Genomic DNA, 24,518 nt, shown 5'->3' on the forward strand with positions numbered 1-24,518 from the left:
TGTCTCCTTAGTGCTAAACTTTGCCTACTTTAGCTAAAATATATTTTAAAACTCATCTTGTAAGCCAGCCCCCCTATTGGATAAACATCTGAGAAGGCTCAACTATGGAAGTTAATAGACCTTGTGGATCAGGATCCCCCTGTTTCAGACAGTAGCATATAAATAACTCAAATTATTAGTAAAAGACCCAACAGTGGGCCAGAACCTAACCCTTCTGGTGAGCAACCATCTCAAACGTGGAATATGGGTCATAAGATCCCTTTGACCAGTGATATTATATTGTCTTCTACTCATAGTAGAGTGGCCACTAAGAATAGCAGTTGTGGGTGTGGATTAGGATATTTATATGCCTCCTAGTGCATTTGAGAGGGTTTCAACAGGGCTACTGTGCTTAAAATTAAGCATAAGCTGAAGTGCTTTGTCGGATGAGAGACAGAGCGCTCAGCAGGATTGATTTCTGGGCAAGATTTTGGAGGAAGTGAAGGACACTTTTGGATCTAGATCTATTTGTGGAATTTCCATGTATTCTATGTCAGCAGGAATTGCAGGTGCATAACTAGAGTTGTAAGTTTCCCTCAGGATGAAATTCACCTTTCCTCCAAACAAACCCAGAGAGATGGAGTTTTGTATACAAAAGTGAGAGGCGGGGAGGGAAGAAGAAGAAATTCACACACATCCTTGCCCATACATCAGCAGGCTGTGAGGCCATTGGTCTCTCTGTGGCCACTACTGCATTTTATGGGCTGGAACAGAAGCTGTGACACCACCACATGTTCTCCACAGGAGCTTTCGGCCACTGAATCTGGGTAAGTGCAGATCCCACAGCTACCTAGTCCCCACCAAGCTAGCCTATTACAACTGGGGCAGAGATTTCACCCTCTGCAATGTGTAGTGGACTGGGAGACAAGAGGCCCCCAGGCAGCCTCTCTATACCTGATGCCCAGGCTTCTATGACTGGCTGAATGTCACCCTGAAGCAAAAGGCTTTTCTTAGAGCATCAAACACTGAATTCTCTATGTTGTCTGGAGATACACAGTGCAAATCTAAAGAGTACTTGGCCCTTAATCAGCAGCATTAAATACTTGATGATTTAGTGTTTATTCTGCTATTGATGTGCAGAGGATTTATATGATTTTCTGTCATTAGCAGTAATGAGAAGTGCATGCATAAATCCCCTGTAGCGATGGCAGAGCAGACCAGTATGCGTTTTCATAAGAAATAAGTTAAAAGTGGAGTTATGGAAGATGGAAGCACCAGTGGAACTTGTGGCCAAGTCATCAGTGTTAATTTGAAAATATTTACAGCTTCGTTTATGCCACTGACAATCTCTGCCCTGTCTGACTAATCCATGGGTTTAGATGCCAAGGTTCAATAATCTGACCTCAGGGGAAAAACTGATACACAACTGTCACCCAATAGTATGCGAAGGCACCAGCAGCAGAAGATGCGTCTTTTAAAAGCTTCTTGAGAAAGTTCTTCCCCACTGGGCTATGCAGCAAGTTGTTTCAGCAGCCTACAAGCTTACAGATTCACTTAATAAGGTTTACTGTGCACAGTCCAGATTTTGGACTTGGGCTGCTGCTTTTTGTAAATCAACAGAATATAGTCTTTGCCCATATCTGAAATTCACACTCAGGTAACCCGCTAATCAATTTCCTCCCAGAATTCCCTATGTATTTATATTTCTGATTACACTAAGAAACTCAGGTAGGAGCTCTTAAAGCTGCACAGGAAGACAGGCAGACAAAGAAAAAACAACTTCAAATAGGGATTGATGGTTTAAGCATAAAATAACAGAGTCTTTTGCTTCCAGTTCAATAGTTCAAAACCAGCTCAGGTCACTAGTGTCCGAATCCTCTGTAAATATTTGTCATGATGGGGCATAAAAGTAGAGTTTTGGAGGAAGATTCTCAAAAGCACAAAGGACAGTGAGGTGTCCTACTCTTACTGAAGGTCATTTGTCCTTTGCACTTTTGAAAATCTGTCTCCTGATCTGTAATCTGAAAGCAGGGAGCTGGACATAAGGTACCTGAGTGAAGCAAGGCTGGGGAAAGGCAGAAGAGCTGGGGAGCTCTAGCCTGGAAAGCCCCAGGCTGTGGCCTAGCACTGGGCTAATAGGTATTGGGGGTTGCAGAGGGCAGCCCAGGGGTAGGCCAAGGCAGCAGGTCCAACCCCTCCTTGCCAGTGATGAGTAGGCTGATACTGCAGTCTGCCCCAGGGCATGGGGCTAGACAATGACTGGCAGTAGCCATACACTGAGGCAAGGTGGGATAGAGGGTGGGGGTTCCCTGGGGAGGGGAGACCCTGAGAAAAAGTGGTTACTGCCAGGGGGCAGCACCCCATGTAAAAGGGCACTGGGTCCAGGGAGGGACACGGGGGCCAGAGGACAGGTGGATCACCAGCCTGCAGAGGGCGCTCCAGAGCTGGAATCGAGCTAATTACCAGAAGACACCACCAGAAGGCTCCCAGGGGTGAGTCCTCCCCTCTACAGGGCCCAAAAGGGAAAACAAACAGTTCCATTCCACACTTTCAAAGGCCTTTTCCTCATTGAACAACGAAGTTACAAATGGAATTTTCTGTTAGATAGCCTCCATCCCATCTAATCATTCTTATATAGCCAGCCACAGACCTGCTTTTCATAAAAACTTCAAAAGTGTCCTTTGATTCTGGAGGTCCAAATTGAGAAGTTTTGGCCCTGATCTTCAGCACTCTGGAAAATGAAAATCAAGGGGACTCAAAGCAAGGCACCCAAAAACTGGGGCACCTAAAGCCAGAGTCCACTTCTGAAAGTGTTTGCCTTAACCTATGTGTATTTCAGCAGCTCCCTCTGTACTTGGACAGAGTAATGGCTATTAACAGTTCCTCTCAGAGATGTTGTGAGGATTAATTCGTTGGTATTTGCAAAAGTGATTCGAAGTGGTAAAGAACAATGAATCAGCCTTACAGTTATTAGCTGGACTTTTTTAATGTTAAGGACTTTGTGTTCATTATTTATCAGATAGTTGAAGTAATAATTCTGAAGTGTTTCTGTTTATAGAAAACTGATGCTTTCTGAGCACAGATACAATTTAATATCACTGAGTCAAAGAGCTCAGTAGCATTCAAAAAAGGATTAGCCAGCTATGTGGATAATGAGAAACCCATGGTTACATTAGGTAGGATACAATATTTTTACAAGGGATATAAATCCTCGTGCTTCAGGGCAAAAGCTAACCACTAATTGATGACTGATAGAGGTTAGGAAGACATTTCCACTCTTGGTGAGTTTTCTAGAACTGCCCACTACAGAATTTCTTGCTGTTTCCTCTGAAGCATCTGCTGCTGGACTGGAGGGAGCACTCAGATGATATAGTACGGCAAATCCTGTGTTCTCCTGATATCTACCAGTAGGAAGTTATGTATAAATCCAGCAATTTACTCATTCTAAGAACTACATTAAAATTACTAACTCCTTATCTCTTTGACCCATACTCTGTTCCATTTGCAGATATGCAGGTACAGAACATGCCCTTGCTGCTAACCTAGGTATAATATTTAGCTTTTGCTGCGAGACTGACAGATGGCTTAGTTACTAATGGGGTATGACAATGTATACCTTAAGCCTATTACCATATTTTATGTAGTATGTCATTCATAGTCAGTTGAGTTATTCCCACATTTTAAAGCTGAAGCAATTCATGCTGTACATAACATTTGCATCAAACTTCATTTGTTACCAGCCCTATTGTCCACTTCTTTGTCTAGGGTCTTGGGGGGGGAGGGGCAGGGCTTAAAGCATATAATGGAATATAAAATCCATTGAAATTATATTAAAAGTGAGCTTTTAATCTGTATAAACTAGAAGGTGCCAATCTGGCATTCTAGCAGCAACTTTCTTAATGCCTGAAAGGCATGGCCTGGGAGCCTTGGGCAAGTATTCTCAGTCCCTTGTGGCAAGAGCTCCCTGCACTGCTCTGACGCAACCCACTCAGAGGCATTGATTGGCTCTGAGGGAGACTGGCTCTGATTGGCTCTTTGGCCACTGATATGGTTGGGCATGACATGCCTATTGATGGTGAAGAAAACAAAGAGGTAAATAGGAAGATTGTTACAACTCCAAGCAAGACTTGGACAATGCCCAAATTAAAAACCTCTCCCCACTCTAATTTGGAGGTGCTTGTGATGGGTTTGGGCCCTTTGGGGTGTCACCAGATGTGCTGGAATGCCACTGAGTCAGCCTATTCTGCCAGCCTGTGTCCCCTTTACCTGGCCTTGCTGGGCTAGGCTCACAAGCCTCTTGCAGCCAAGCACACAGGCAGGGCCTCGCCCAGCTGCACAGAGAGACAGATCCGCTCTGTGAAGATTCAGCCTCAGGGGCTCTCCCCAACACTCTGGTGCCCACTTCCTCTAAGGGGTACAAACCCAAAGGTTTTATGAAATTCACCCTCTCCCTCAATGTGGAGGGAGATATGCACAACTTCTTCCCCCCCGCCCGTTAGAAATTACATAAACTGAGTTATATTATAATAAACTTCTTTATTGTTTAACTACAAAAGATGATTTTAAGTGACTATAAGAGATAACAGACAGAACAAAGCAGATTACTGACCAAATAATGCAAAATATGCAAGCTAAACTCAATAGACTTAAGAAACAGGTTACAAAGTGTAAATTCTCACCCTAAATATTGCAAAGATTCTGTGATTCAGAGTTCCAGTTCTATTCCTTTTCAGACTGGACCCCTATCTCAATCTGGACTCCCCACTTGCCTTCCCTCCAGGTGGCTTTAGCAGTCTTTCTTCTTGGGCAGACAGGCCATGGAGAGGAGGAATCTCATTTGCCTTCCTCCCCACCCTTAAATAGGATTTACATAAGGTGGGAATCCCTTGTTTCCCAAACTTGACACACACCCCTTACCTTCCAGTGGAACGTTACAAGAATCCCCAAGTAATGTTTAGTATCAGGTGACAAGACCACCTGACTCTGCAGTATCACAGTGTCCATGAGTCAGTGCAGGAAGGCCAAGCCTTTTCACAGTTCATTGTCATCGTTGATGGGTCCTCTGCCCTGTCTGGCTTTTCCATTGTTAAACCTGAAGTGTTAGCAGTGGGCATCACCCATCCCCGATGCCTCCCATCCCCGATGCCTTCTTTGGTTGTATCCCTGCTACGTTTTGTCCAAATCCTAGACTGTGAGCTGTCTGGGACAGGCGCTGTTTTTGTGCTGTTTTTTTGTATAGTACTTAGAACTGTTAATTCTCTTTGAAGTCGTTAGGTGCTAACACAATATACATCGTAAATAAGACTAGTCACAATACCATGTGTGGGGGCAAAATCTCTTCAAGGGCCCCAGCTTCCCATACAATTGGAGGGGCTGTGGTTACCCTCTCTTTGGAGTCCCCAGATCTCTTCATTTTCCCCTCAGATTTAGGACGCAGAAGTGGCTGGTCGACAGATCATCCTCCAGCTACTCCTCTGTGTGCTGGACACCCTTTGCTAGTGTGGACAGATGGAGCTGGGGTACCTACATATGTCCCTCCAAAGCACACACTCTAAATTCTGCTCCATTCTGATGTTTATTAGCTCCTGTTCTGTGTGGGGCTTGGGTTTGAACCAACAACCCACCCAGCCCACCACACTCCAGGTGAAGGTATCCAGCTGCTCCCCCTAAGAACCAGGGTTCACTTTGAAACCTTCAAAACTCTGCCTTATATTGTACAGCCGCATCCCAGGCCCACTATACCACTTGTCCCTCACTGGTCAGAAATGGGTCAGAAGAAAGGCAAACTTCTTCTCCAACTGGGCTGTCCTATAGCTACTCATTTGAAAGTGACCAGCTGCATCTTCTGATCCTAGTTTGGCCAGGGAAGGGCTGGAGATTACTGCCTGTCTAGGCGGTGCTCCTCAGTTCATATGCCACTAAAGCAGCTGCATTTGTTGTTGCTGCTGGACCTGAGCCTGGGCTTGCTGCAGAGCCTGTGTAAGTGGTGCAGCTGTTATTCTTGGGCTGAAACCGGGGCCTGCCACTGTTCCTGCTGAGCTTTCTGTTCCCTTGTAAGCTGCAGCATGGTCTGGTGCTGCTGCTCTTTCTGTCAGTCCATCTTCCATGGTAGGACTTCTTCCATTTTCCTCCTTTGTCCAGAGTGCACTTCTTGACCCAGGGGTAAGCGAGGGGAGTTCCCTTTTTCTCTGAACACACTCTGTGTACTCACAACTTAGTTCCTTCCTGGGCATGGCTTTCTTCCTAACTGAAATAACAATAAAAATGTAAACTGCGGCCTAAGTTTTCTTCCCAAACCTGGCCATCCTTGTAGGGCCTGTCTATTTTAGCCCCTTGTTAAAGCCACTCCCTTATATCCAACATGGAGCTAACACACTGATCTTGTCACCAGCAGGAATCAGTCCCTGTTGTCTGAAAGGCTCTGAAATCTGCTAACTCGGTGGGTCAGCAGAAGAAACCCACTTTCCTGTTACAGTATGTTTTCTTTGTTCAGATCTATCAGGGTGTGATCCTTGAAAGTACTTAGACACCCAAGTTCTGTTTTTAGGCACCTAAATCCTGTTTGTAAGCACCACTGTGATCCACAAACTCCCTGCTGTGGCCATCTATTCCACCTGGAGGAGGCTGTTGGATGGAGAGGTGCTCTGCAACTGTGGGGCCTACTTCTGTTCCTCCTTTCGATCACACATATGGGCAGAGTTCCTCTGGTCCACATCTTCTGGCTCCCTACAGCTTTGAGGAGCTGTGGGTGCTGTCCAGGTTCTCTGCTTGGTGTCCCCTTCCAGAGCTGCCTGGGGCGGGGGGCAAGTGGGGCAATTTGCCTCAGGCCTCGCAGGGGCCCCCCCACGAGAGTTTTTTTTGGGGACCCTGGAGTGGGGGTCCTGCACTTGCTCCAGGGGCCCTGGAAAACTCTTGCGGGGCCCGGGCTCCTGGAGCTTCTTCCGCTCCAGGTTGTCGTCGGCAATTCGGCGGCGGGGTTCCTTCCGGCACTTCGGCGGCGGGTCCTGGGGTGGGTATTCAGCAGTGGGGTACCCCACCGCCGAAGATCCCAGGCCCCTTGAATCCTCTGGGCTTCCCTGTCCCCTTCTGCATCCCTGATTTTGAACCCGTGACCCTCACTCCTGTCATTAGTTGTCCCCCAATCTCACTTGAGCCCTGGGTTTGGTAGCTCCTCCCCTTAAGCTGGGGAAGGGGGCCTTCAGATGTGGGTGGGTGCAGCCCTCATCCTCCACCGCCTCCCCGGAACTCAATAGGTGCCGCCTAACCCTGTAGACACCTACATTCACTCAGTGCCTAAGTTTTTGCCTCTGGGCAAGCACGCTGCAAACCTCACACTAGTCACTGGGGCACTTATCTCCTGCCTGAACGTGTGCATTACTGCCTTATAATAGGTGTCTGGCCACTTATCTTCTGCCTAAGCCCCAGAGCAATTCACAAACTGGGGGGCCCAATCTGGTAGGGGAGGCCCATCCCTCTTCAAATAATCTCTTCCGCTCAGGAGAAGGGGGGACTTGAATTGGGGACACCTGCATCCAGGTGTGTATCGCACCCTGTAGGTTAAAGGCTATAAGGGAAAATCTCCTTACCTCCCCTCCCCCCCATTTTGTTTCAGGTCCCCCTTGTAATTTAGGTGGCTAAATGCCTACTTTCCCCAGGTCAAGGATCATTAGCAGGACATCATAGCTGAGGAGACTTTTAGTGTCTGCAGTCTTTGGTTTCTCGGTTTTCCATCTGCTATGTTTACACCTGGGAAGTAAACAGGTATATATGTTGCTCTGGGAGAGCTCTTGTGGGACTACTCAGCATTGGCCAGTGGGTGAGTGGCCAACCCATCACCCTAGCATATGAACCAGCTGCAATTAATCTTACTGACAGATCACCCAAAAGAGCAATGTGCAAACCATCGCTTACTCTCCCTTCACCACCTCTTTGATGTGCTGCATATGTGTATGGGGTTTGCAACAGCAGATCTACAATGAGAATGTGGAGCTGGCTTTTCAGGTGCATCATACTTAAGGCTCAAGATGGGAGAAAACCCCTGGCACAGTTCCAACATTGGGCCCTCTCTCACGTAGCTCTTAATCAATTCCTGCCACAAACCTAAATGTCAAGAGCAGAGTGATGACACTGCTTATCTAATCTCTGTCGGATCTAGCTGAACGTCTAATAGTAGTAGTAATGATAATAATTAATAAATAATATCTATTTATACAGCAATTTTTATCAGCAGATCTCAAAGTTCTTTACAAAGGAGGGCAGTATAATTATCCCCATTTTACAGATGAGAAAACTGAGGCATTGAGTGGTGAGGTGTTAACTTTCCCAGTGTCATCCAGCAGACCAGTCGCAGAGCCAGGAATAAAACCTGTCTCCTGAGTCCCAGTCAGTGCTCTAAGCACTAGGCAACACCACATCCTATCAGTATAGTAGCTGCAACCTCTTCAGATTCAGAATGGCAAAGATAAAGCCACTAAGTGGAGATGCTGGCAATGCATCAGAATCCTGTGTACAGCCTGTTACTCTAGGTCAGTGCCTGGGATAAGTTTCCCTGGTATTGCTGAACGGATCAAAATCCTCAGGGATGGTACAAGGTTGCAATAGGAGCCAGGCCAGGCCAAATCTCTATCTCAGTTCAGCCCCGTTCTGCTGAATAAGAACAACTGTGGCTGCACCACAGAGTAAGAATCATGTTGTCTTAAATGAGTGTCATGGGACCTCATTCAGCAATTGTATGCAGAACAATAACACATCTCCCTATGCTCCCCTGGCTACAGTTTGTGAGGCAGTAGTCAGTGCAACAAGGACAGCAGAAAATCCAGGTTTCAGATCAATAGCACTAGGTTTCTGTGCTCTAGTGGTGGAATTGGTTAGCACATAATACAATAGGGTAGTGATGAGAGGAGATATGCTGAGGTTGTGAGTTCAAGCCTCATGTTCACCAAATATCTTCACCAACAGCTGGAAGTCTCAGGAACAGCAGCAAGTCTAGGCCTGTGGCCCTAATTTGGTTTAAATCCAGCCATGCCATACAAGAAAGAGCAGTCGCGGAGTTACCTCAGGCACAAGGATTGTAACTTTTGCTGTCCCTTGAGGGCAGTGCAGAACCTAGGGGAAGAGGGAGACAGAGTGGAAGATGCTTTTGCACCCTTTTCTTTGACCTTAGGGTCAGTCTGTCTCAGAGTTAATGAAGCAAAAAAGAACACTGTGACATTTCACTCCATATTCTTTATGAAAATATGCTTATGATATGAATATGACATAACTGAGAGATACTTTATTCAAGATGGTGCATGTAAGATATCATTAGAGAGGTTATAGTTTACCAAATGTGATTATCTAATTTGTCTGCCTGTACCATTTCTGTATCTGAAATTAGGAATATTGACTTTGTATCTGTATTTCAACTATGCCAAGTTTGTGCTAAATACAGTGTGTGTAGATGCTGTTCAAAGCAGGGGAGAAATCAACCAGCTTACACGTATTAAAGCCAGTTCTTAAGTTGGGCATAGTAGTATGATATCTGGGAGGGATTTGCCCTGATTACCTAGTCACTGTTTGCTGATTTTAGAACACTTGTTTGTAATATTAGAAAACATAGATTTGATATGAGTAAAACTCCCCCCACATCTACACTAGGCTTTACAATCATTTTAGTTCAAGGAGGTAAGATTTAAAGACCTCCCCTAGAGGCTATACCTACAAACTCACTCTTGATTTCTGTACAGCAGGGATGTGCGCACAGGTCTGGGAATGCTCCTGGATGAAGCACTAGGATTGTGTGGATCTATCAACTGGTCCTCCTCCATGTAACCAGGGGAGCAAGCAGAGAAGAAACGCTCTTCCAGGACTACAATTAGTCTAGCAATTGCAGAGCAGAGCCACTGCTGCTCTGTGACCTGGGGTATGGGACGATTCCTTCTCCCTCCTCTGGCCCTGGAGAAACTCCCAGATCACAGCTCAGTTGTTTGGCCTCTGTATTAGGGAAGGATGTGGGTATGAATTTGGGAGGTTAAAGGGGTGCATAGGCCCTCTACAGCATTGTGCATTTCGCTCTCTGAGTACAAAAGTGCATCAAAATAAAAATCAGTTCAAAGAGTTGCCTCGGAAATAAATACAAAATTATATAAGATTTTATCTGAAGGAAATAAAAAACTCTTTAGATTACCAAACTGAGTGTTCTTCATAAAAGATATTCTCCCCATTGGCGAAGTAAGCAAAATTCCATAGATTGATCTAAGAAACTTTGTCCATCATCTGAGACTTTCTTTAGAACCATAAATAAGTTATGACTGAGTTGAGCAAATGCGTTTTAATCTAACAGGTGAATGGAAGAATGCAGTAGTTTAAGGTTCCAATCCCGATTAGATCATTACCTCCACAATATAGTGTGTATTTTACACAGGGTCTGATCCTGCAAACATCCGTTCATGTGATGAGTTAATCACGTGAGCTGTCCCATCAATTTTAATTAAACTATTTCCATTAGTAAGGTTTTATAAAATAAGACCCTAACTATGTATAAAGTATATAATCTCATAGACACTATGACTCATTCTACATAAATGTAATGCTTCAAAGCAGTTTTCCTGAACTATAAAATTACCAATAAATGTCTATCTTAAAATGATTACTAAAATACAAAAGCATTATTTTTACTTTTGTGAAAGATTCATTAAAGAACATGCATATTTAAAATCATATTCCCTCTTTGTTAAATGTTCTAAGTATGGCTGAGAATGAGTTGAATTTAAAGGACTATTCTCTGCCATGTGAGTAATTCGAAACAAATTTTGGCCCAAAGGTTTATTAACTAGAATTTGAAATATATTATAAGTTGCAATAAGTGTACATTAAGAAAAATATAAAGGTGGGGGAAATACTCTATACTTCATGTTAGAATTTCTTAGTAACATAACTTTGTTATACTGTAATCAAAAAAAAAACCAGCACTAAAACAAAGTGCTACAAACATTAATATAGTGATCGAAGTTACTGATCAATTCTTTCACTCTGGGTGACCTTCAAAACCGTAGGTTTAAAATTTTTAAACATTCTATGGAATGAGACTAAAAAAATCAGAATGAACAAATATATTAAACTCTAACATATATGCTATTTTTCCCTTTAAAAATCCTTTGCTAAATGAATTAGGTTTAGTTTTTTAAAAACTTTTAAAGTTCTCTTGATAGTTACAGATGGTTTAATCTGTGGAACCTATTATGTGTTCATTTTCCCTTCAGCATTAATTATACATAATTACCTCCACTTTGCCCATACCCTTTTAAGAACTAAATCTGTTCACATTTTTCATGTAAACGTAAGATTTTTTTAAAAAAATAAATATCTCTGTTTTTAAAAGGACGGGGTGCCCATTTTGTGAATAAAAAGATGAGTGACCCAGTGTGAAGAAAACTGTTTTTATTTAAATTTCTCTAATATAGCTTAATTACTTTTTAAACTCTGGAAGCAATTAGGTTATAGTCCTTTGAAGTGAGACAGACAACTCCTCATGCTGCGAGCAGAATGCATGTCATTGTTTTCTTTTTATGCAGTGGGAAACGGTATATTGTGTGTGTGTCATTTCAGATGATGTTGGGAAGGGAATTTAGTGCATCCTACTTTTATGTGACCAACAATGTAAAGTTAATGTGCTTCACTAGTGAGATCAGACTTCCAGATATAGGGAGCAGAATGATTAATACTGAAGGATGTGAAACTTATAATGTATATGCTTATGGAAATCACGGAAATGGATATTCTGGTTAAATGCAAAGTAGCGTTGAATGACACTGATATTATAAAAGATTGAAGAGGACGGTTCTCACTTTTCAACCTCATCATCTCATCCCTCACACAGGCCACCAAATTGTGGGAGTCTATTCTCTCCCCCTCTGTCCTTCCCCCCCCCCCATCACAGTTCACTGTCAGGTGCTTTTCCTGGACATACATGGATCAAAGGAAGCCCAGAATATAAGTGGCTATTGTGAGGCTGAAATCCTATCTCTCTGAACATAAGAGAGAAAATGGGAAGAGGATGCTGACTGCATTTTGGCATCTCAGGATCTGTTGGTATTACTGCAAAGAGCAGGTGGGGGCTTGTGAGCTCTCACCGGGTGCCTCATTAGAGGCTAACACAGTGACTATTATTGGATCAGATCACATCAGGTGGAGAGGAGCTGAGCCTCTGCTGACACCTGAGGCAGCCTACTCTGCTCTGACCTTGGCAATCAACTGTCAAGGTCAGCCTTAATCCCCCCATCTGGTTAGGGGACTTCTTGGGAGAGAAAAGGGAGACAAGGCACCGAGCATTTACCAAGCAGTCTCCTTCCTAACCCAGCCAGGTGCTGAGGGTATGTGGTGGGGGGTGGACTTCTGCAAGTGCTTTTAATTGGTCAAAAATACACTACACCTCCCTATTGTCAGGAATGAAAAGCCTTCCTTTAGGGCACTCTCACCCTTTCCAACAGGAATGCTCCACACAGTCTCCAGCCAGCAGCCTCCCGGGGGTGGGGGCAGTTTTCACATTGTTTTCCTCGCCCCTATCTATCAACAAACAAGGAGTTCAGACATGACACCTTAATGCTTTCAGCTGCGGATGCTCCTGCTCGCGTGAAAGCGAAGGTGGGGGCAGAACGCATCGAGCAGCTGCTCCAGGAATTCAGTCTCGGGAGGGGGGGGGGTTTCCCCCCTTCCCTTGCCTGAAAATAAATCCCGCCCGCCCGAAACTACATATTTATTTGCATGTCATGTTTCTAATGCGATGGGAAACCAAGACGGATCTGTGTGGTGGGGAGAAGCTGCCTTTCACCTTTCAGGATCACTCTTCTAAATAAAAAAGAATTGACCAGCTCTGGGCGCGAGCATTTATCTTGAGGTTGCGGTCATTCTCTTTATTATACAGCCTCGGCAATGTATAAACCCAGTCGTTACTACCCCACAATAAACCTGTAGTGCAGGGGACACCATACTATTACTTTCTTAATAATCTGCCATCCCTCTGCCTTTAAATCATTCTAGCCCTGTCTTCCCACTTGTCCGCGAGGCTCTGTCTTCCCCCCTGGAGGTGCAGACCGCTCTGTTCGTTTCTAGCCTGGCTGACCACAATACGTTTTCCCGGTTGGACTTGCCGATCGCTGCCCGGATCTGCCTCTCAACCCCGGGTGGTACTTTTCACGTCCTAAAGCTCTTGCCGTCCCACGTGAGCCAGTCTCTGGCTGTGTGTAGGCAGGAGGAAGGGGGCTTTCGAATCCCACTCGTTTTACCGCCAAGTGACACGCTGCACTGCTTGGAAACCCTTGTCCAAGGGCCACCGTGGCTTTGAGTGATAGATACATCGCTTACGTGCTGGTGTCAGAGACATGCAGCTCTCCAGCCACTCTGCCCGTCCTGTATGATACCAGCTCCGTTCAGTGGCAGCAAGAAGCCTGGGCAATCCAATCCCAAGACTGAGTCCCTGATTGCACTGTTAGCTGTTTCCTAACAGCAGCAAAGGTGTCCAGCCTGCGAGGGGGCCTCCCTCTCGCACCGCAAGGCGCGGGTGAGGATCCCCGCCGGTGGAGACAGTGGGCAGGATATGAATGGGCAGGAGCAAGCGCCTGTCACTACGAGGGATGAGTCCCCCGGGGCAGCAGCCCAGCGCCGGCATCTTCCCGAAGGATGCGAGTCTCTGATGAGGTCGCAGTGGCGTGCCACCCGGATACCAGCCTCTCCCTTTCTGGGAGGGGAGGGGGGCTTCCCTCCACAGCCTACAAAGTCTGTTCGGGTTCCCTCCTCTCCACCTGATGCTCATCTCCCTCCTCCTGCCAGCGCTTATGGGTGGGATCCCCCCTCCCCGACAGCCCCTCTTTGCGGCGGGACCCTTACGGTCTGGCTTGCCTGGTCCCAGGCTCCCAGCGATGGGGAATTGTCCCAATCCGCACCCATCCAGCCTCAGCTAGTCCCAGCAAACCCACCACCTACCACCCACCCACCAGCCACAAAAGGATCCTGACCAAAGGACGCCGCCCTCCTCCGAGCCGGGGGACAGACAAAGGGGCAGCAGACAGGTTAGCCCAGGAAAGAAAATAAACAGGCGAGAAGCTGCGTCTCTTCCTTTGGTCTTTCCTGCTGGCCTGTCAACAAATTGTCCTAATAACCATCCCAGCCAGGCTTGAGCGAGATCCCAACTCCAGCTCCCAGGCTGAAAGCTAAAACCCTGCCAGGAAAACCTGGGGCTGCGCCGCTCAACGCCTCGCGCTGCCTAGTTGATTTTATTTTATTTTATTTTAACAAACAAGAACAGTCCCTCTGCACTCATATTTATCCGCAGTCACGAGGCTGCGCCTGGTTGTTTTGTTTTTAATTGTATTTTACCGGGATGATTCCTTCTTGCTTTTAAAACAAGCGGGGTGGAAAAGTACTCACATTGGGGACCAGGGAGGTGGGGCAAACCGCGTTTTAATTTATACCTTTGACATTTAAAAGAGCATAATTAATTTGTCCTGCTTGCATTAACATTGCCGAGGAAGGTTCAGAAATCTAACCAGAAAAAAAAAAAAAAAAAAAGTGTGGGGGGAGGAAAAGAGATAAGGTCGCTTGCAAAGCCTGGTATTTTTTTTTCCTTGAGATCTGTAATCAATCACTCGACTAGGAAGCAGCAAAATAGTAAAGATTCGATAGATTAAAATGCAAATGAAAGGTAGAAAAAGAAACATTAACATGGCAATCATAGATTTAATAATCGTAAATCACGGTGGATTGTTTTTGGTTGTTTTCCTCCTTTTTTTTTTGCAGCTGCAGTTTGTGTGTGTATGTGTTTTAATCATATTCGTACTAGAAATAAATAATTTCGGAAACGAGACTAATTTTTCCCTATTTTAACCGAGGTCTAAAGCACTATTTTTTAAAAAAAGTATGTAGCTCCAGATTGCAAACTATCATAAAAGAAAAAAAGCGAAGTTTGGTAAGTTCACACGGGGATTTGAAGGGTGTATACTAACCCTACTACCAAGCCGTTGCGGTTTCTTTTACTTTCAAAGTGAACTAACACATGAATGTTTATGAGAAAGGAAACAACTGGCCTTTATTTACATATTTAATTCTAGCACTGAGTCGCAGTGCAGAAAAAAAAAAGGCAGTTCGCGAAATTAAAAATATAGCGAACAAAAAAGAGATTTGACGTATACAATCAATCTATTAGGTAAAGACCAGTTGCTTAGAAGATTGTGCAGTTTCCAAAATCAAGGAACAACGCTTATTCAAAGGGGTAGCAAATGAACAAGAGCAAGTGGATCGCAAAGCCAGTTAAACTATCTGTCCTTACCGGTACAGAATATTTCTGTGTCCTTACATTAGTGTGATCCCACTGAAACCGCTATTTGAAAATTGCTATTTTGTTTCTTCACTTCCATGGACTCTATCCCAGTATTCCATGGATGGGTTTGGTTAAGTATTGATATGATTATTCTCCAAGAATGTAGCCTACAAATAATTCTTTTAACTTTAGAGCGCAACACATGGACTTAATTTTGTATTACGGGGCGGGGTGGGGGGGTGTTAATCTTTACTTCGTTGGTAATATTTTTGGGGTAGTGTGATACCAAAGGGTTGGAGGGGATCCTTCTCTGGTCACGTTTTGAATACTGTTACCCTTTCTCTCTATGTACGAGGTGATCGACGTTAGCTTAACATTCTCCACTTCCCCCAAATTAAAATGAAAAGCGAACTGAATGCAGGGGATAGGTTGTAGAAACTCAGCCTCTTACTTAAACGTGGCACCCAACGCTGGATCTGTCTCCTTCCCCGCCTCTGGTTAAACAAATCAAGTTTTCACTGTTGAGATATCCCTGTCATAACCCAACAGCGCATTTAGTTTAAAATTACGCTGGGCGCTTCCCCCCCCCCCCCGTAGCCCCCTCCCCTTACTTAGGGTCTCTGCAACACGCTGACTTAAGTTCCACAAACTCGCCACAATGTTAGCGTGTCATCCCTCTTCGCTACTTAAATACTCCCTTGAATCGACAAATGAAGTTCACTTGGGGTCGGCGGAGCTGCTGGCTGATTTCAAATGCAAAACGTGCCATTGATTTGTTCTGGGAGGGGTGTGTGATTTGTTTCATTTGGGGTTGCGTGGGCTCTTTTTATTTCTTTTATTTGATTTTCTGTTGCATTCCTCTGCTTACCAGTCCCTGCACCCGTCACCCACCTAAAACGAAGCGCTCTAACAACGGGACGATGATGCTGATCTCTCTGATTTTTTAGCTCGTATTAATGAAAGTGGAGTGCCGGAGAGAAAAGGGGGGGTTGCCGCTGGTTGTTTTAAAGTAGTGACGCTGGCGAATGCGCCCACAGATATGTTCTTGGGCGAGCTGTCCATACAGTCCTACGCCTTCGACGGAGTGGGGAGAGCTGTTGGCCCCATATTGAAGGGAAAGATGAGGGAGACTCCCCGATCCTTATTCAGAATTTACATCTGATCCCCGCGCGGGGAAAACCCCCTCCCCAATCAGTGGCTACAGCTCATTTCGTTGAGATGCGAGACAGGTACTTGGTCTAGCATTTCTGCAAAAGGTTACACAAACCGCGGTCTTTCAGACAAGCGTTGGGCTGCCCTACCGCGTCTGCACCAGCTCAGAGATTAAATATATATTTGCACGCAGTCCTAAAGCCCATGAGTACTTGTATTAAAACGGGACAAGCCGGACTTTGGCAGCCTCTGACCCCAGCATGCATGGCTCGGTTTCAGGGATCGCCCCCACCCCTTATGAGATAATGCAATTACAAACATCAATAAGGAGCTGCAAGGGGAATCATTATGCGGTGACAGTGATAAATGATGGTGCCGAAATAGCAGGCTTTTTTTTTTCCTCTCCTAACAATCCAGGAGCCCAGGGGCTTTGGGGGCTGAACACAGTCACCAAGGAAACAGCTGACATCCAAAATGGCACCAAAGGGGAAAAAAATGAAGTCTTTCTTTCGCCTTTCACTCGTCCCCCCTTCTTCCAAAGAGTTTAGTTTCGGCTTTAGCGGCAGCTGCCACACAGACATTTAAGTTATTCCACACAGGAAAGGCCACGAAGATATTTCTCTGTCCGCTACATAAAACAGAAAGCTGGCTGCCCAGAGTTCAACTACTTTCATGCAAGTATCTCAGGGAGCCGAGCAAAGGCAGATCCCGCATTTCTGAGTAGGAACATGCTGTCTCCCAGTCCCAAGGCTTAATATTCACTCTGCCACCTTCCCTCGCGTTAAGTGGCCTTTGCCTGCAACCTAAGGACTTGGTTAGCTTGTCTTGTGTCCCTAACAGAGCTTTCTAGTGAGCCCAATGAGCGTCCTATGAGGGCTCCAACTAGCCTAAACCAAGGGCAGCAAATAGGTATTTTTCTCAGGCACCATAAAAAGGTCACGGAGCCAGGTAAATACACAGCACTTTTCCAGGCGAGTTCAGGAAGGCAGCGGGTTGCTGGGACATATGGTGGTAGATGACCCAGCCCTGTGGATTTAAAGGCAAGATGGTGCCCTGTGACGAATTAAAAACACGGACACTGGCTCCTAAATGTGCCACTTCTTTCCCCTGCGTCCCCGTGGCTGGCTGCTGGCCCAAGCATGTCAGTATGGGGCTGGGAAAGAGCAGCGAACCCCTTTGCCTTGGGATGGGACCAGCAGCGGGGGGAACAGGAGCTCGGGGGCTTTTGGGAGTGAATGCAAAGGCTCCCTCTGGGTTTCACTCTGCTGGACGGGCTCCAGCCACACACACACTGCCACACACCCCCTTGCAGGGGCTTCCTTCCCACACAAAGCGGCTGCCCACACCCCAGGAAACAGGAATAAAGGTAAGAAGATGGTCTCCCACCCCCTTCATCCGGAAAGATCCCAACATCACTAGGCAAGGATCACTTGGCCCACCACTGAAATGTAAAATAAAAGGAGTTTCGCTCCCCGGTGGCTGTAACTGCCTTCATTTGCTCTCCTCTAGACACACGCTGTTCTCTGTACCACTGCCCGCAGAGAATCAGATCATAGCAAGCTCCTCCCCCCAGGCCCCCTTTAGTGAAGGGCTGTGTCGGCCGGGGTTGGAGGTGCGGGGAGAGGGGAATTAAGGCGCTCGATATTGGACTGACTTTAAAAGAAAAGTATTTTTTCCTCCAGGGCTCTCGCTTCTCTCGAGAGGCGAAGCGAAGTCAGTGCAGAGAGAGAGAGTGTGACAACTCCATGAGCTCAAACTACCTTCTTACTCCTCCGCTGTTTCCCTCGCAAACTAACGCACCCCTCGCAGGGCCAGAGCTAGAATATATTTCATTTCAGTGCCGAGCGCCCTTCCTGAGCAAACAGCAAAAGGTCCGATCCCCTCCTGCAAAAATACTTGTTGGCGGCTCCTCTGCACCGCTCACCCCCCCAGAGCCCAGACACCCGCACCCCACCCCCAAGGAGGTTACACGTGTTTACATAAATGTACCTCTCCAGCAGGGGCTGCTCTAGAAATTTGTTGCCCCAAGCACGCGGCATGCCGCGGGGGGCGCTCTGCCGGTCACCGGGAGGGATGCAGGCGGCTCCGGTGGATCAGCGCACGCTCCCCGGGCACGCCTGCGGGAGGTCAGCCGGAGCGCCTGCCGCCCTCCCGGCGACAGGCAGAACGCCCCCCGCGGCGTGCCGCCCCAAGCATGTGCTTGGCGTGCTGGGGCCTGGAGCCGCCCCTGCTCTCCACAGGCACTAATTATTGCTCCTTAAATAGCTGTGATCCGGCCAAGGCGTCCGTAGGTAAATAAAGCCCCGATGAAAGGCATCGCTCCGTGCAGCAGGCCCAGCCCCCCATCTCAGCTAAAAAGCTGGCTGGAGAGTGTTGCTCCTGGGCTCATGTAACTAGCTGGCTCTATTTTGGTTGTCTCTTCCCCTTCCCCCGCCCCCCCGGGAAGGGGCCTGGGACGCGCAGGAAGGGGGAAGAGGCGCTGTCCACTTCTCGCCAGCGGCCAGCTGCGATCGCTGCGCCCAGAGCGTCCTTGGGTGACAGGATGCCCCGGAGGGGGCCCCGCGCGGCGGCTGGCACCTAGCGGCGGGCCAAGAGGCTGCCCCCCGGGCCAGGCATGGCCAAACAGGAAGAGGAGGCTGCCCCCCCTCCCCCGCCAACAAACTCCTCTGCCCCACCTGGGCTCTGCGCCTTACCGCGCACGTGCGCCGCTGCCCAGGGGAGATGGGCTGGGGGATGCGGCCGCGAAGATCACAGCGCCGCTTACTTAAGCCGCGGGGGCCCCACTTGGGCTAGAAAAAAGTCAAAGGAAGCGTATGGCCTTAGAGTTCATGGCCGCGGCTCCCCGTCCCCCCGGGCAGGCTGGACTCACTGATTTAAGGAGATCCCCAGCCTCTCCCAAGTCACTTTGCAAGGAACAAATGGGGGGGGGGGGATTGTTTTGCTCTCTTGCTTCTGAAGTCGCTCAGCTGAGCGGAGCACACGGCCCCGTCCCCAGTGCGCGCGCAGGAGGGGAGAGCGACGGGCCCGGCTGGCACCGGGGGCTCTGGCTTCGGGGGATCAGCTGCGGTGGGGTGCGACCGCCCCTCTCCCCACCCCCAAACACTGATACAAGCGCTGGGGAGGGAGATCCCCCCCCCTTCTTGGCAAAGGGAGACAAAACCTGCCTGGTTGCAGCGAGCGGGGGATCCCCCCGAGTGGGTCTCAGACCCTCCCTACACTTCCACGCATCCCTAATCCGCCAAGCGATTCCCATCTGAAACCGTGAGTCACTCGTTTTATGGCTAATTCTTTCCACATCCCCGGTTGAAGCAGGGAGCCGGTCTCTGGCGGCAGGAGAAGCGGCGAGACCGGGGGAACCGAGTCATTTTCCCAAACCCCCAAAAGATGGCAGTCGAAGCTGCCAATCCTCCTCCTCGGGCTCTGCAGAGCCAGCGAGGGCCCGGGAGGAGGAGGAGGACACCACCACTGGGCTGTTCTCCCTCAGCCGGCCGGAGAGTTGCGTGGTTTTGTTTTTAACACACAGCAGCGCGTCTCCCTCTTGCTGTCCCCCGGCTCGCTGCAGATCTCCCGCTCGAGGTGCGGAGCACACACACACACACGCACGCACTCACTCTCTCTCTCAGTTATGGTCGCGATCACTTGGTGCTTCCAACCTAAACACAACCCAGCTTGCCTGCCTGCTGGAAAGTACAGCGTTGGCCTGTCCACGCAGGGCTGTGGGCGGGGGGAAGAGAAAAAAGGACTTGGGGGGGGAGGGGAATAAAGCCTCCCCAGCTATTTGTTTCCCCCTCTTTTAGGGCAGATCGCGGCGGATGAATTGCAGACTGGTTGCCAAAACTTTCTCTCCCCCCCTTTCCCCCCACCCCTGCAGCCTTTGCTTTGAATGCGGGGTAGCTAGGAAACAGCAAGCAGCCTGCGAAGACGGAATTCCCAACGTGTAAAACGGAGCCATTGAGAGAGTGCAATAAGGCGTGAGGGGGAACTAATCTCCCCATTTACATGTTTGTGGCAATTTTATCTAAATGAATTTTAATGCTAAACGAGGGATAATTCCCTATTTGTAACCCGTTTACTTCTCTTTCCTGTGCCCCCAAAGCCGCTAAGATCATGCGATGAACAATAACAATGAAAATACTGTCAAGTATATTCTTCATTTGGAATGTGTTATAATTACAGCGGATTCAATGGCTCGGGGTAGAAGAGTGTTTTTAATGTGAAATTTACCAACCCCTCCACCCCCCCAAAAAGTCATATGAAGGAAGGCGCCTTTTGTGAGGCTTCTCCCCACCCCCAAGAAAGGCACAAACGCGTGTGCTCTTTGCTTGCTGCAGGGCGGTTTGTTTTTGTCTTTTAGGAAACATTAAAAAAGAGAGAGAGGAGAAAAGCAGCAGCAAACCCCGCTCCGAGCAGTCCCATTTTGGCACAGAACTGGCCTTATTATAAACTCGCAAGGCAGGATCAGAAATGTGCAATCTCCTCGGTATACTGGCCCTTTAAAAAGTGGGGGGCGGAGGGGGAGGAAGGTGGGAAAGAACCGAGGGGTGGGATACCCATTGATTGATTTTCCTAATTTGCTAGGGTCCAGGAACCAGTCTGACTCTCCCCTGCCCTAATACTGCCCAGCTATAACCCCCTTCTTAACCATTCCCATGCACACAATTCATCCAATAGGTCTGATTCTCCACTCCTTGGCCCTGGTGTAGATCGGATAAAGTCAAGGGAGCTACACAAGAGTAAAACCCCTCCGGGGTGAGTGGAGAATCAGACCTATGGAGTCCTGGGCTGGAACCTGACCGTAAGCAGTGGGGGAGAAATGGATGGTTAGTAGTAGTTTTAAAACACATTTATTATTTAATGGAAAAAGTAAAGAAATGGCCATTAACTGCTAGTAACCACCTATCAGGAGGGAATTATTCCCATCCAGAGGACTATTTGCAGACTGAACGCTGCTTTCCCTTCTAGATTTGGGTTTTTTAAAAAAACCTGCTCCGGGGGGAAGTGGGGGTGGGGTTTAAGGCTAAAGGCTTATTTTAATGTCATAAAAGGGAAGTGTATTTAGAAGGGAGACTTCTGAAGCACACTTCAATAAACAAAAGGTGAGAGGGCACAGGACTGCTCCAGCAGGTAAGCCAGTCAATCAAATATCACCTAGTAAACCCACCAAACAACTGGTTCCTCTTTTCAAATGGAAAATAGAATTGTTCAGGGCGGGTTTATGGAGTGACATCTACTTGAATGGCAGACTTCAGAGCTTTAGCCAGTCAGATGCTACCTTTTGTTTACCAAGCAATTGCAGCTAGAGGTTTTTTTTCTTTACGAATTTGTCTTAATTAAAATATTTGTATATTTTCCTTACCCTTAGGAAACACTTTTTATAGCTGCGATTATATTTAAAGAAAATTATAAGGTACTGCAGCATAAACATGTTATTTTGTACTATTTAACTAGCTGGCTGCAGTGCAGAAAGTACAGCTGTACTGGAAAATTGGTTAATGATCAGTCTTCAGCCAATCAGAGCACAAGACTTATTTATGAGCATTAGATTTTAAAAGTCTATCATCCTTAGTTTGAGAAGTTCATTTGCCTACAAATATGCACTTATCTCAGGCAAGGTTTTAATTTTTTTTTCTAAATACACTCAGTTCAAGAAAGTTTAATCTGTCAATAATTCAAGTAATGTAAATAAGGTATTAGAGATGTAATTCAGGGAGAGAGAATATTTAAAATGTTCATCCACTATTCTGCAGTTAATGTTCTTGAATGTTAAATTTGCTAATAGGCAACAGTTATTCTGACAATTTGCAGTGTAAGCTTTAAGCGAGTTTCTTTATATAGAGTGTAGCATTACTTTTAAATAACATACTAGGAGTTTGATATTTAAATAGCAATTATAGATAAATCTTTTTAAAGTTTCATCTTGCAGATGCTGGGTTCCCATATTACTAGAGAATCACTACAAATTTGGGGGGCAGCAAACAAAGTTTTCAAGCAGTGGAGTCAGCATGACAAAAAATAATTTGTTTTTATTTTAGATTCAGATTTCATTACTGCACTCAAACTACTACAACTGGGCTTTGAGTTATTATACAATCCAAACTGTTTCAATCAGAAACTCTAAGACTCAGTGTGCATTGATTATTATTAATAATAATTAACTCCTTGGTTTCTTGATAGAAAAAGGCTATCAACAAGCATTTGTTTAACCACAACAAAAAGTATAATTAGCTTATCCCACTTAGTAAATCTGTATGCATGCCAACTCATATCAAACTGCTACTTTTACAAAAAATTGCAATAATACAGTTCATTTTTCCAGTCCTTTTTGCACAAAATTTATTTACAATGTATACATAAATGCTCCATGATGGGACTATGGAAAAATGCACACGACTGATGCTTTGCCCAGAAATAAAGTCAACATATTAAAAATAAATCTTCAGTTCCATGTTTTGAGCTGCATAAAACAGGAAGTGATGTATAAGTGTGGCTGAATGGGGACAATGATGCTCTGATGTGACAATTAGGCTTCAAATACACTGCCTTTTGGTTTCCATTGCTTCCTCCTACCAGTCTCCTTAAGACACTGCCTGCAACAGCTGATTAATCATTGTTGATGACTGCAGTTTTTCCCATCCTTCCCGATTTACATCTGTTCAGACCAATTCAAATATGGTGAGTAAATGAATTAGACATGCAAATTCACGCCCCAGGCTAGAGAGAGAGAGAGTGTGTGTGTGTGCATGGCTGAAATCCTAGGATAGAAGAAAGATTCTTCTGCCTGACATAGTTATCTTAATGTTCTAAAAATCCTGCAAATAAGCCCTTTCTGTCATTTGCAGGATAACTGTAAGGCTTTTTAACAAAAGGAGGCTTCTGGAGGAAGTGAAGAGCTATGGAAACAACACACATAGTGTGGAAAAATTTCACATTTTTTTAAAAAAATCTATAAGAAACAACGTAATATGGATAACAGTATAATAGCATTTTACAATATTTCACTCTTTGTTCTCTTCGTGTCTTAGATCGTTATTTAGCGTGTCCCCAGAAGTTGACTTCAGATGGTGTTTCCTGCTTTCCAGGGTCCCTCAGAAGAATAGGATTGTTCCATGGTCCAAAGTAGATGCCAAGAATGGAACTCCATAGTCATTGCAGAAAGACAATATTTGAAGTTTATCATCGTTGCAGACAATGCATATTCCCTTAAGCTACTGAGCATGAATGTCCATCACTTGTCCACTCATTGCTGGGTCTCCTGTATTAAGCATTGTGGGGCTAGATGCTGACATTGGCATTCCAGGGTGGGGTGGTCCTCCATGCATCATCATTGCTGGGTGGTGAGGGTGTCCAGGAATGTAGGTATGCATGGGGGGCCCATGACGCAGCTGAGCAGGATGTGGGGGCATCTGGGGAGGGGTATAACTTGGCTGTCCCATATTCATACCCATTGGACTACCCCGAGACACATAATCCCCTGGCATATTTTGCAACCCTGCGGAGGAAGAGAGAAATTTGTGATTATGACTATATGACACATAAAGGTAGCAATTCTATTAAATAAGGCCTTGAGCCTGCAAACACTTGTGCACGTGAGTAACTTTGCCAATAGTCAGATTTAAACCAAAGCTACTATTCATATGAGTAATATTATGCCTGTAAATGTTTGCAGAATTGAGACCTAGGTGTGTATTTATAGCTTGCAATAAAGCAACACAATGTGAATTATCCAGGTTTTTTAAAATCTAAAGGATTATGGAAGATTTTGTTTTAAAGGAAGAATACAATTTAAACAAAAAGCATGTGCACACATAATTACAATGTTAACAAATCTAACAAATGTTTGAGATGAAATAATTTTCATTACCATTAACAGTAACAACATTTCACATTATATATGATCCAGCTGCTCAAGCACAGGACTGAGAACCAGGAATTTCTGTGTTCTCATTCTGACTGTAATCTGGACTCCCTCTGTATAGCCTTGGTCAAGTCACTCAACCTCTTTTCCTTATTTTGCCCATTTGTAAAATGGGGATAATAATTAATTCACAGAACTATTTCAAAGAATAATTAATATGTATTAATTAAATGCTTTGAA

The 24,518-nt window shown here is 46.0% G+C and overlaps 1 protein-coding gene across 2 annotated transcripts in view; it reads right to left on the bottom strand.

Annotated features, from left to right (window-relative positions):
• Positions 1 to 22,426: 22,426 nt before the first annotated feature.
• Positions 22,427 to 24,518, bottom strand: part of MEIS1 (Meis homeobox 1) — a 129,170-nt gene continuing 127,078 nt past the window's right edge. For both annotated transcript variants that reach the window (XM_032806538.2, XM_032806537.2), the window contains one exon: positions 22,427 to 23,912. Coding sequence is in view for 1 of the 2 variants with exons in the window: in XM_032806537.2 (XP_032662428.1) it covers positions 23,629 to 23,912 (284 nt within the window). In the remaining variant the exon portion in view is untranslated. The remainder of the gene's footprint in view (positions 23,913 to 24,518) is intronic.

Source organism: Chelonoidis abingdonii, chromosome 3, assembly GCF_003597395.2.
Source record: "Chelonoidis abingdonii isolate Lonesome George chromosome 3, CheloAbing_2.0, whole genome shotgun sequence".
NCBI classification, from domain to species: Eukaryota; Metazoa; Chordata; order Testudines; family Testudinidae; genus Chelonoidis; species Chelonoidis abingdonii.